General features: G+C 32.2%; 1 protein-coding gene across 1 annotated transcript in view; it reads right to left on the bottom strand.

Moving 5' to 3' along the window:
* Positions 1-6,548: 6,548 nt before the first annotated feature.
* The window catches only part of LOC139525290 (uncharacterized), a 34,204-nt gene continuing 26,781 nt past the window's right edge, over positions 6,549-13,971 (bottom strand). The window contains exon 8 of the mRNA XM_071320493.1: positions 6,549-10,810. Within this exon, the coding sequence (XP_071176594.1) occupies positions 10,613-10,810 (198 nt within the window). The 3' untranslated portion in view covers positions 6,549-10,612. The remainder of the gene's footprint in view (positions 10,811-13,971) is intronic.

The raw sequence follows: 13,971 nt of genomic DNA, 5'->3' as shown, positions 1-13,971 counted from the left end.
GAAGGTCATTTTAGTTACCGGTCACATTCATGCACGTTCTAATTAATCAATAGTCATGTATGAAAAGCATAAACAAGTTTGAAGGTAAACTAATAACAACTTAATCCAATCAAATTGCCTACGATTCAATAACAATGACCAGTCCACATCATAAAAATGTATAGGGGTAAACTGGGTAGGGAGAAAATGTCAGATATAGTAAGTTCATTATTTTGCAATAACGAGTAAAAATTTGTTAACCAATAGATTTGTTATAATTTCATAATCATGTCGTTATGTATTGGTATAGTTTTTGGATCTTTCATTAGCGTATTTAAGGCTGTAGAAAGTTTGGCCTTCAAAAGTCAACATAATCATTGACTTTATAAAGAAAATTCGCCTTTTTAAAACATTGAATGTTTCACAAATAATACGCGACAACAAAGCAAAATCATTTCTTAAAACACTGCAAAAAAATTAATTGTGATTGATGCAGTGGTATTGTCATAAATTGCACTGGAGTGAACAGTGGTACATCAAACATCGAATTCCCTCACACAATGTTATCACACACTATAACGTCATACGAACCTTATACGACTAACATTAACTGCTTACCAATGTTTCACTATAGAAAATATATAATTCTTGACCTATACTTTTAGGAAGCTAAGAATCTTACTGTTAATAAGATCTATGAACCCTAAAAATAGGTCAAGTTAAATGGAACTCTTTCAGACAGCTAGATAGACAGCCACATCCTTTATCAAATAAGATGTGGTATGATTGTCAGCCCAATGAGACAACTATCTGCCTAAAACGAAGGGTTGAGGATTTATACAACTATTATAGGTCACCGTACGGCCTTCAACAATGACCATATAAAATCTGAATATTGATGTATTAAATCATGAAAAGTTAATGTTGTGCAATGAACTATATGAAATGAGGTAAAGGTCAGATAAATTTGTTACGTTTGATCTATCATACCTTACATGTGGTATATACTTGACCTTTCACTAACTTAATTTATAGTTAATGATTCGCCAGTGTGTCTGTATATTCGACATGATGTTGTGTAAGCATTGGCTCATCTTATTTCTATGGAGATTATGTATAATTCGACATGCTGTTCTGTAAGCACTGGTTCATCTTATTTCTATGGAGATTATTTGCCATTATACACTTAGTCATTTTGTATTGCCTATGAAACAATTGCATAGTCTACATAATTTTAATGTTTGTGATAAGGTCAGTTTAAGAAGAACCGCTTATGATAAATCAATGGTACTCTCACAAACATGTTTAACCCCGCCGCATTTTTGCGCCTTTCCCAAGTCAGGAGCCTCTGGGCTTTGTTAGTCTTGTATTATTTTAATTTTAGTTTCTTGTGTACAATTTGGAAATTAGTATGGCGTTCATTATCACTGAACTAGTATATATTTGTTTAGGGGCCAGTTGAAGGACGCCTCCGGGTGCGGGAATTTCTCGCTACATTGAAGACCTGTTGGTGACCTTCTGCTGTTGTTTTTTTCTATGGTCGGGTTGTTGTCTCTTTGGCACATTCCCCATTTCCATTCTCAATTTAACATATATTAAGCTGTCATATAAGGATTGGCATATCTTCGATCTAAGAAATTATATACTGGCAAGACATATCTCTGTGTCATCAGTTTATTCTTATTTTCAATTATTCTTACAACAGGGTGCAAGCTCAAACCAAGAATTCTGATTTTTAAAGGACTTATTACAGCTATGTTGTGGAGGCTCTTAGAAAGTTAAACATCTGCTTATTCAGAAAACGTACATGTTTTAATGTGTAAGATCGCAGACCTGTTGAAGATTGTAAATAATCAAAATTTATGGACTTCATTTAACAACCAACCAGCCCTTATTGAAGTCTTGCAAATCAATTTTTGGGTACTAAGGCAATAACATGAATACTCGTCTCCTATATTCTAATCAAGTAACAAACAATGTAAATATATTGTTTGGAGCTCAGTCAACAACAGGAATACTCCTAGATTTCAAACATGTAACAAACAATCACCCCTAGTTATAGTGTTGTAAAACATTTTGTTTGGAGGTCAGTCAACAACAGGAATACTCCTATATTTTAAACATGTAACAAACAACCAGCCCTAGTTATAGTGTTGTAAAAATATTGTTTGGAGGTCAGTCAACAACAGGAATACTCCTAGATTTTAAACATGTAACAAACAACCAGCCCTAGTTATAGTGTTGTAAAACATTTTGTTTGGATCTCAGACAAAAACAGGAATACTCCTAGTTTTTAAACACGTAAAACACAACCAGCCCTAGTTGTAGTCGTGCAAATCACTTGTTTCGAGCTTAGGCAATCAGAGAATACTATAGGATTTTAATCAAGTAACACAACAAATAAGAAGCCATTACTAAAATCAGTTGTTGGGAACTTAGGAATGACAGGAATATTCTTAGATTCTAACCTAACTTCAAAGAACATAGGATTTTTTAATATCACTATTTACAAAAAGATGTGGTATGAGTGCCAATGAGACAACTCTCTCATCCAAGTCACATTTGTTTTCTTTTAAATGACAAACTTTTATATTGAAGTAAGCAGTGATGATGTCATGAACCAGGGGCGGATGCAGGAATTTTCGAAAGGGGGGGGGGGGGGGGGGGGGTGCTAACCCAGGGCAAAGGGGGGGTGCAAAACATATGTCCCGATACAAATGCATTGATCGGCAAAAATAAAGGGGGGGTGCGCACCACCGGAACCCACCCCCCCCCCACCCCCCTGGATCCGCCACTGTGAACAAAGCATTTCTTTATTAGCTGCTCATGACGTCATGAAGATATTGTACTGTTATTAGCTGGGCATGATATAATGAATAGTCTGCTAACATTAGTTGGGCATGAAATCGTGAACAATGTCTGCTAATATTAGCTGGGCATGATATATCATGAACGGTTGTCCGCTAATATTAGCTTGGCATGATATCATGAACGATGTCTGCTAACATTAACTGGGCATGATATCATGAATATAATATGCTAAAATTAGCTGGGCATGATATCATGTACCTTGTCTGCTAACATTAGCTTGGCATGATATCATGAATGTTGTCTGCTAACATTAGCTAGTTATGATATTATGAACGTTGTCTGCTGCCAATAGCTGGGCATGATATCATGAATGTTGTCTACTGACAATAGCTGGGCATGATATCATGAACGTTGTTTACTGCCAATAGCTGGGCATAATATCATGAATTTTGTCTGTTGCCAATAGCTGGGCATGATGTCTACTAACACTAGCTGGACGTGATATCATGAATGTTGTTTGCTGCCAATAGCTGGGAATTATATCTTGAATGTTGTTTGCTGCCAATAGCTGGGCATCACATGATGAATGATGTCTGCTGCCAATAATTAAGCATGATATCATGAATGTTGTCTGCTAACATTAGCTTGGCATGATATCCTGGACGTTGTCTGCTGCCAATAGCTCTCATGATATCATGAATGTTCTCGGCTGCCAATAGCTGGGCTTGATAAAATGAATGTTGTCTGCTAACATTAGCTGGGCATGATATCATGAATGATGTCTGCTAACAATAGCTGTATATGATATCATGAATGTTGTCTTCTGCCATTAGCTTGGCATGATATCATGAATGCTGTCTGCTAACATTAACTGGGCATGATATCCTGAACGTGGTCTACTGCCAATATCTGGGCATGATATATCCTGAACGTTGTCTACTGCCAATAGTTGGGCATGATATTATGAACATTGTCTGCTAACATAAGCTGGGCATGATATCATGAACGTTGTCTGCTAACAATAAACATAAGCTGGGCATGATATCATGAACATTGTCTGCTAACATTTACTGGGCATGATAACATGAATGCTGTCTGCTAACATTAGCTGGCATGATATCCTGAATGTTGTCTGCTGACAATAGCTGGGCATGATATCATGACTGTTGTCTGCTAACATTTACTCGGCATGATATCATGAATTCTGTCAGCTAACATTAGCTAGGCACGATATTATGCATGTTGTCTGCTGGCAATAGCTGGGAATGATATCATGAATGTTTTCTGCTACCATTAGCATGGCATGATATCATGAATGTTGTGTGCTACCATAAGCTGGGCATGATATCATGAATGTTGTCTACTAAAAATAGCTGAGAATGATATCATGAATGTTGTCTACTAAAAATAGCTGGGAATGATATCATGAATGTTGTCTACTATAATAGCTGGGCATGATATCATGAATGTTGTCTGCTGCCAATAGCCTGGCATGATATCATGAATGTTGTCTGCTACCATTAGTTGGGCATGATATCATGAATGCTGTCTGCTAACAATAGCTGGGCATGATATCATGAATGTTGTCTGCTTCCATTAGCTAGGCATGCTATCATGAATGCTGTCTGCTACCATTATCTAGGCATGATATCATGAATGTTGTCTGCTAACAATAGCTGGGCATGATATCCTGAACGTTGTCTGCCGGATATATGGGCATGATATCAGGAATGTTGTCTGTTGCCAATGGCTGGGCATATCATGAACGTTGTCTGCCAACATTAACTTGGCATGATATCCTGAACGTTGTCTGCTAACATTAGCTGGGCATGATATCCTGAACCTTGTCTGCTGCCAATAGCTAGGCATGATATCATGAATGTTCTCGGCTGCCAATAGCTGGGCTTGATAACATGAATGATGTCTGCTAACAATAGTTTGGCATGATATCATGAAATTTGTCTGCTGCAAATAGCTGGGCATGATAGCATGAACATTGTATGCTAACATTAGCTGGGCACGATATCATGAATGCTGTCTGCTAACATTAGATGTGCATGATATCATGAACATTGTCTCTTAACATTTACTGGTCATGATATCATGAACGTTGTCAGCTCACATAATTAGCTGGGCATGATATCGTGAATGTTGTCTGCTACCATAAGCTGGGCATGATATTATGAATGTTGTTTGCTGCCAATAGCTTGGCATTATATCATGAATGCTGTCTGCTGCCAAAAGCTGGGCATGATATCGTGATGGTTGTCTGCTACCATTAGATGGGCATGATATCATGAATGATGTCTACTAACAATAGCTGGGCATATCATGAATGTTGTTTGCTGCCAATAGCTGGGAATTATATCATGAATGTTGTTTGCTGCCAATAGCTGGGTATGATATCATGAATGTTGTCTGCTGCCAATAGCTGGGCATGATATCATGAATGGTGTCTACTAACAATAGCTGGGCATGATATCATGAATGGTGTCTACTAACAATAGCTGGGCATGATATCATGAATGTTGTCTGCTACCATTATCTGGGCACGATATTATGAATGTTGTCTGCTGACAATAGCTGGGAATGGTATTATAAAAGATGTCTGCTGTCAATAGCTGGTCATGATATCATTATCAATGTGATTTTGAATGCTTTACTTGGTATTGCATATTCATTTCCAGTCATTCATGAAGCCAAAAGCCAAATGTATACAATATATTGTTTGTTCCGGGGGTGTTATGAATTGTTATATTCATACAACCCAGTTTTATCTTTTTCATAAAAATGAACTTTTATCACAGATATAATTATGTCTCGCTTTTTTTAAATTTTGATAATGAAAATGTTGAAATTAAAATAGCAACGCTATAACATGTAAGTTTTGCAAATTTTCAGTCATTGAACCATGACTGAAGGTACATGACTAAACAATCTCCATGGAAATGAGATGTGCCAATGCTATTATACAACTGCATACCAAATACCATTGACTTTTCATAAGTAGTACCCTTTAAACAAACAAATAAAAACAAATACATGTCAACTAAGCAAAATTTCTAAGTCAATAAACCATAACAGGAGGTCCCAGTAAAATATTCTCCATGGAAATGAGATGTGCCAATGCTAATACAACTACATACCTAATACCATTGACTTATCATAAGTAGTTCCCTTTAAATAAACATAAACAAAAACTAATATATGTCAACTAATCAAAATTTCTAAGTCAATAAACCATAACTGAAGGTCCCAGTAAAAAAATCTCCATGGAAATGAGATGTGCCAATGCTAATACAACAGCATACCAAATAACATTGACCTACCACTAGTGGTTCCCCATAAACCAATCATACTACAAACTTGTGGGAGGGGGCCAAATAATTTCAATGGAATGAGATATGTCTATGCTTATACAACTGCATACCAATTATCATTAACTTACCGCTAGTGGTTCCTCATAAACTGACCTAATTACAAACTAATACATGAAAACTAAGCAAATTTTCAGTCAATAGACCATAACTGAGGGGGGGGGGGGGGGGGCCAAATAATCTCCATGGTAATGAGATGTGCCAATACTTATACAACTGCATACCAAATATCTTCGAATTACCACTAGTGGTTCGGCATAAACTAGACCTAATCACAAACTAATACATTGTTGACGCTGCTGCCGCCAGAAACAGCATACCTATGTCTTGCTTTTTGCAAGACAAAAACTCTCTCTTGCCAATAAAATAAAAATTCTCTCATCTGATTGGCTACAATTTTATTTGTAAAAGCAGTGTACAAAATAACAAGAAATTACACTTTCATTCATAAAAATTAATAAAATGTGGAAAAGAAAAGGGAGAGAGAGGGAAGAATAAAATTATAAATCTAGACAACCATTTCTCATTCAATAATTTTGATGACAAAAAAAAATGAACATGTAAACATAAAAGAAATTTGAATTCTCAAAAGTGTTTTTTTCACATTCTATAATTAAAATATAACACAACCTCTCAACTAATCATAACAAGATTAAAGATATATATATAGATTGTTAACAATAATTCCTCTCATACACACACAGTCATACTCATGATAAAAGTATACAAATCCTCCTCCCTATGTAAGGTTCTAAATATGGCACATATACATCTCCTTATTTTTGTCTATTTCAAATATTCACCTATAACGAGAGATTTTTCTACTATAAAATGTGTATTTCAGGACTTACTAGTCAAAATCTGTATCTGTCAACTTTTGAATGTAATATAACGATTATATTAGGTCATGTATACATGTGGATATCTTTGGCACTTTCAACAAACTGAAATAGCATCCTCTCTCTTTGATAAAAAATAGGTTACCAAAGCAATTTCATTCTGGACCTTATTCTTTGGAAATGCATATTACAACTTGAGTAGAATGTTTGGTTTATGTGACAGATTCAGTTCAATAAGCATCAGTAAAGTTGACAGAAAAGGTGTTAGGTATAAAGGAGATCTGTTCAAAGTTTATGTTCTCCACATTTGTACAATGCTTGACTCTTTTAAGAGGAAAAAATTCAATTATCCTGAAATCTTTCACTCAAATCCTAAAGCAAGAGTATTGTTATAACACTGCCTGAGTAAATATTCTACTATTAACCGAGTAAATAAATTTCTTTTTATGCTTAAAACTTTTTTTTTTGTAAAACCTGACAATTTTTTTTTTAATGTATTGCTGTTAATGTCTTTTTGTGACCATTTACTGGTGTTTTTTTTCCTTTCAGATATCTAGGTAAATTCAGAAATGAAATATGCAAATGAATTTAACGTTTCACTCATACATTAATCTTGCTAATTGAATTTTTAGAAAAATAAATTTCAACAATTTGATAACTCACAACCTTATATTTAACATTTTGCAACTATCTCATGAATTCATTTTAGCTTTATGATGTTTATTCATTGAACATTTACGACAGAAAAAGGGCTCTCTAACTTTTTTCTTCTTGTAAAAGAATAGTAACATCAAATCTATAAAACATCTTATTTTCTTGAAGGACTGATATGATAAACTGGCAATTATGAATAAATATCAGATGGTAGCAGAAACACAAAGCTATAATATACCTAAGTTATTTTTCTGCAAACTAATTTCAGCTATATGACTAACAAAGAGCTTGAAGAGGGAAAATCGTTATACAATACTGTTAAAAAAGCTACTAGCATAATTTCCAGTGCTTGGAATAGTGGTTTTCAGTCTTTTTTTTATTGGACTGAGACATTTTCAGGTCTTACTTACAGGGAATGGTTAATATATTTCATGAGGGATGGAATACAATATAGATATGATAGATATACAGCAAATTTACAGCCATATGAAGTCTGAAAAAGGTTCCCTGTAAATAAGACTACTTCCTATCAAATCTCCCCCTAAAAACTTTTTAGGAAGATATTGATCATGGAAATATATAGATTTATAGTCAATATGACTTAGATGATCAGATAGTTGCATAATGTTAAGATAAATCACAGAATAAATGGACATAATTATACAAATATATAAAAATTTGATTGATATAATGTCTCTATATACAATGACATGGATTTGCTAATTACAAAATCACAACCCATTACGTCTAGCTACTAAAATATAATTGTGTCTTGATTGTGGTGAGATACAAAGAATCAAATGAATTAATTACCAACTGTTATATAATATTTATAACACATTTAATTGTAGTTTACAGTGAAGGCCTAATCTATATAATTCAAATTAATTCTATAAATAGACAAATTGTCTTGCTTATGTTTTTTATCCATCCATTTAATATTTCTATCATGATTTTTTAACATTATAACTAAATATTTTTTCATGTGACTTTCAAATCCATATTAACTGTAACAGAAAACTATGGTGTTGGGTCAAACAGGTCTTAAAATCAAATATATTTCAATTTATAAAATAAAATGCTCGATTGTATGAATTTTAATAGATTTATGGCAGTTTTAGTTTGTAACATGTCCCTTCCATATGTGATAAACAAATGAAGTAATTCAGAGAAATGCTGAGGTTACAAAGAATCTAGACCAACTTCTGCATATAGATATAATTTAGTGCAGCATATGCTCTTTGTTTATTTCGCAAGAAATGTTTCTTAAATCTAACTTTTTATTGTGTTCAACAGACATATGTCCTTTTAGCAGTTCCATTAAATACATCACACCAAAATCATATAATCAAACTTATGATAATCACAATTTCAGAAAACCTTTATTACGGACCAAAAATATCTGGGATAAATAATTGTACATCAAATATTTTTTCTTTCATTTTCGATAAAATCTAAAACGATTTGAAAAAAGCTTTTTAATGTACCTCCACCTTTGTTTCTAAATGGGAAAAGTTGAATTATATAAAGAAATCAATGTTTTTGTCAGATCTATAGTATCTCAAATTAAATACCAATTCACCCGTAAAAATTACTAACACAGCTTTCTAAATGGGATGTACCAAAATCTTAACAAAGAAAATCTGTAAACTAAGACCGTAGCTAGGAATTCAAACTTCATCAATTATTAATTGTCTGTAAAACATCTCTCAATATAATAACAATTGGAATACACAGCAAATATTTTAATAATCCCTTAATCAGTCTTGATATATTTGTCCTCAGATTTTAAAATAATGAGGTAAGATGGCCTTGCACTAACCTATAATTGAAAAATAGACACTATATTATATAAACTGTTTTTCTCTCCATCAAGTTAAAATATATAAAAATTCTTTAAGCACTTAATTGGAATGATAAAAATCTACATAAAAGTTCATGCTAATTGCACTTCCAATAATGTACAGTAAATAAATGTATATAATAAAGTCAACCCGCAGAATTATGGTAATGATATGTCTATAAATAGGACACTCAAATTTATGCTATCTACAAATGTCAGGTTTGAGTTTTTACAAATGAAGGTCATTTCAAAATTTTGTTAACATTGCTCATTTTTGGCCAAGGTTATTTATCTAGCTAGTAAATGGTTTGTTTTTGCTTTATAAACAATTTTTAACTACACTTTACTGTCCCATTTCGGGACTTTTTGATGAAAACTATTTCAAATCAGAATAGAAATGAGCCTTTTCATTGACACCTTTCATTTTGCTGCCTTCTAATTATGGTTTTGTACAAATATTGGAATGTTTTAACAATCAAACATGTTACCATGGTAACATAATCACTAACAATCAACAAAGATTCAAACAAATATCTGGAATGTACATGCTATACAGTAGTTTTGTACAAATAATTAAAATATAATCTAAAGCAACAATACCGGTAAATCATATGGTTTGACCTAAACTACTTCTGATAGTATACTGGCTTTACCTGGCCTACTTTGAATATTGAATAATGAAAAAAAGTTATTATCACAATTTTATATCTTACAATTATGAGCAAAAATCTGCTTTCCAATTTTGAAGGTATTCAAATTCTAATTTTCCTTTAATCCATTTTTGCTACCAGGAATTGAAGATATGAACGAAAAAAACAAAAATTATTGAAGAACAGTTTTGAAGACTCAACAACAAATTGCCATCTTCATGATCTTGTGTTCGATATATTTTTTACAAATTCACATAAGAAATTGAAAGTAGTCCCAGAAACATAACAGTGACTAACTGGCCAACTTGAAAATTAAAAGATTATTTCAAAATAAACAATATCAAGCTCTGCAATGCCTTGGCCTGACTCAGTAGTCCCATCTTTGTTAGTATATTCTACTATCCCCTTTATAATCATTCTGTGTTAGTTTAAATTGTTAAATCCTAGGACATCATTGTTCTACACGGCAGATCCAAATGAGGCATTAGATCCCATCATTGGCCCTCGGCTGGACTTCATGTTACCATCTCTGACATCATCAAATGACCTATCCATTCCAGGATTACTACGACCTCTAGGGTCAGCGTTGTAGCCTCTCGTGTGTGGTTCATCAAGTCCACGGTTCTCGTATTGTCTTGGAGACTTATCCCTTGGTGACTAAAAAAGAAAGTATTTTTTTTTCATTAAAAACTTTAAAATTTCTTCAATATGTTTTCCCCCTTTCAGACACAGATATTAATATTTGTGTTTAACCTGTTAATTCTGCCTGTTCATTCATTGACTTTTGTTAATTTCATAAGCACTTTGTGGAAGTTAAACCATGGTGAATATTTTAACCGTGCGGAAATCTCTATCTTCTCAACTTTATACATTTTGATAATCTTCAAATGTTAACACAACATAAACTTGATAAATATAGTAATTGAATATTTGTATATGTGTATGAGAATGTGCACATTATCACCAATTCATCGGTCATCTAAAAAGAAGTTGTATTGTGAGTGTATTGAAAATATTCAGCTGTAAAAGAGAGGCAAGTATATATATAACAACTATAAAAACTCTAAGCACCCAGATTTCCTCCAGTAATAATAACCGGCTGCCACATAACAATCCATAGTGCAGAAAGTGGCATTAAACAGCAAAAATTAATCAAGCAGTCAAGTTTTAAAAAATGCTGTTATTCCTATTTTTGTGTACTGTATGAAATTAAATTTCGTGAGAAATATGAACTAAATCTTTTAAGATCCATAATACATCCCTTGAAGTTCTGATGTCTATTCAAAACTAATGTTCAGACAACTTGTAGATTCTAGTTTCTGGCTAGTAATTGATTACATAGACGTTAAAAAATGTTTGTATTTGGATCAGAATTTGCTTGTTTTTTATTGAGTGAGGTAATTTGTATTTTACCATATTGCTCTTTCAGTACTCTATTTCATTACGTACTTTTCTCTTAGGTCATGCAAACAATCAAATACATGACAGGTACAAAACATGATAATCTATGTTAAGATCATGTAAAAGAATGCATGTAATAATTTTAAGATCTTCAAACTCCTTACACATACATGTATACTTCTTTTTATCTGTTTGCTGAATTTCATATAATTGCTTTGAATTGTTGAAAGAAAAAAAATTGTAGTAAAAAGGAGAGAATATAGGATAATAATCTGAAATTCAATTTTGAAAGGATAAAGAAGAACTAAAAGAATAACATCAACATAACAATTTATTTTCTTGGTTGATGAGGAATACAAACATGAGTATCTGTCAATACAATGACTCATATTAAAACTTGGTTGATGAGGAATACAAACATGAGTATCTGACAATACAATGACTCATATTAAAACTGGGATGTATAAAAATATAATATACACAATCTTAATCTGATCTCTTTTTAAAATTAACAATTTTATATAAAATAGGAAGATGTGGTATGATTACCCATGAAACAACTAACCACAATATACCAAATGATGTAGATGTTAGCAACTATAGTTTACATACAGCCTTCAATAATAAGTAAAACACATAATGCATAACTAGCTTTAAAAAATCTTCAAACATAACAAATCATGTCATGTTTTATTTGAAATCTCTATACAAAATTATTTTTTTTATGTCTAGATATAATTGATTTCCATATGCAAATTTACACAATGTACATCTAGACCAATTTTCCTATCATCAAAGGAGTACCCCTGGTAAGGTTCTTTCTGGGCCCAAATTACAGATTCTAAAAATTGTTTAAAATGTTAACTTTCAGCTATTTATTGGAAAGTTTAATACTTTTGTTACATAAATATGGACTGCACATGCATCAGGTACAAGTCATTTTTCACACAAAATTACTGAAATCATCACAATCTTAGCATTTCTGCTTTATTTTTGACGTTTTTGTTTAAAACGGAAGTTCAGTCTTAATACTTAAATACAAATTGTATTTGATAAAAAAAACATGATATATATAAAGGTTGACACTGAACACATTTGTGGCCACAGCCAATTTTGACAAAAAACATCTGAAAAGTGACTTTTTGTGGCATATTTGATAGATTTTTCATATTTAAGCTTGACTTAAGGTGTATTTACAAGAAAAATGACCAAATCAGTTCAAATCTTTTATACAAACTAATTAAATTACTGAAGAAGTAACTTAAGTGTTTAAAATAGTAAAAAAAACTTTCATCTGATGTACTTCCAATTTTAGACCAAAATTAGCCCGTACCAGACCTTCTCCTTTTAAAACCTTGGATTTCAACAATGGTAATACTGTACAACTCTACACAAGAGGTAGTTAAACATAGCAAAATAATAAATCTAAATTATTGAGGCATTGAGATGGCAGATGTAACTATATCCTTTACTTTTAAAGAAGTTATTTGTATAGTTGTCTTTAAATCTGTTCAAAAATAAACTTTTATCTAATAGAACAGGGCTCTAAATTATGAAATTTATCAAAAGTTATATTCATATATTCAAACTCCATGATAATTGAAATCTATAGATAGATTTTCGTTTATGTAACCAGAGTTATTTCCCTTATGTTGGGGGGGTAACATGTGTAAGTTCTTTTTTACTCTAATTAGAACCTTCAAATACTAGTTATCAAATAAGTCCATAATATGGAAATGAAATTTTGTATACAAAAATATTTTTTTGTAATTTTAGCACACACAAATTATTTCCTTCTTTAATCTATAAATAAAATTTGTGATTATTCATCAATTTTAAACATGATATAACTATAAAAATCTCCATAGGAAAATAGTTATCAAAATTTCTGCATATAGATTATAATACATATTAACAACCACCTCTACCTTTAAACAAATAGACTCTAAAAGTCTTCACAATATATCACATGACATTAAGATCATATCAAAAGATGTATATGATTACAATGCAATTCACTTCTATACAAATAGCAACATCACAGAACATTATATATAACATTTTGATCAAAATATGAATGTTAGTAATAAATTGGCATAATTCGATGTACATTCTACATATAGTCAAACCTGCTCACAACGTTTATTGTTGTAATATAACAATAACAAATGGCACAATTTGGACAATTTTGCTCTATAAAAATGGAAAGTAAACAGCAATGGAAGTTTTTAATGACCTTAACTGGCTATACAGCCCTTGCATGGCCGGATGGAAAGTAAATTTCAAAATTCAAGAAATGTTGAAAAATTAACTGAAGTCTAAAATTAAATTAAACAGTTCCACTGGACACTGCCAACACCTATGCTGACAACAAAATCTATAATCACTATATCTTACTTCCGAGACATAAATGTTGC

The sequence above is a fragment of the Mytilus edulis genome, chromosome 5 (genome assembly GCF_963676685.1).
Source record: "Mytilus edulis chromosome 5, xbMytEdul2.2, whole genome shotgun sequence".
In the NCBI taxonomy this organism is placed as follows: Eukaryota; Metazoa; Mollusca; class Bivalvia; order Mytilida; family Mytilidae; genus Mytilus; species Mytilus edulis.
The sequence above is the reverse complement of the archived record's forward strand: the minus strand, read 5'-3'. Positions and strand labels throughout refer to the sequence as shown.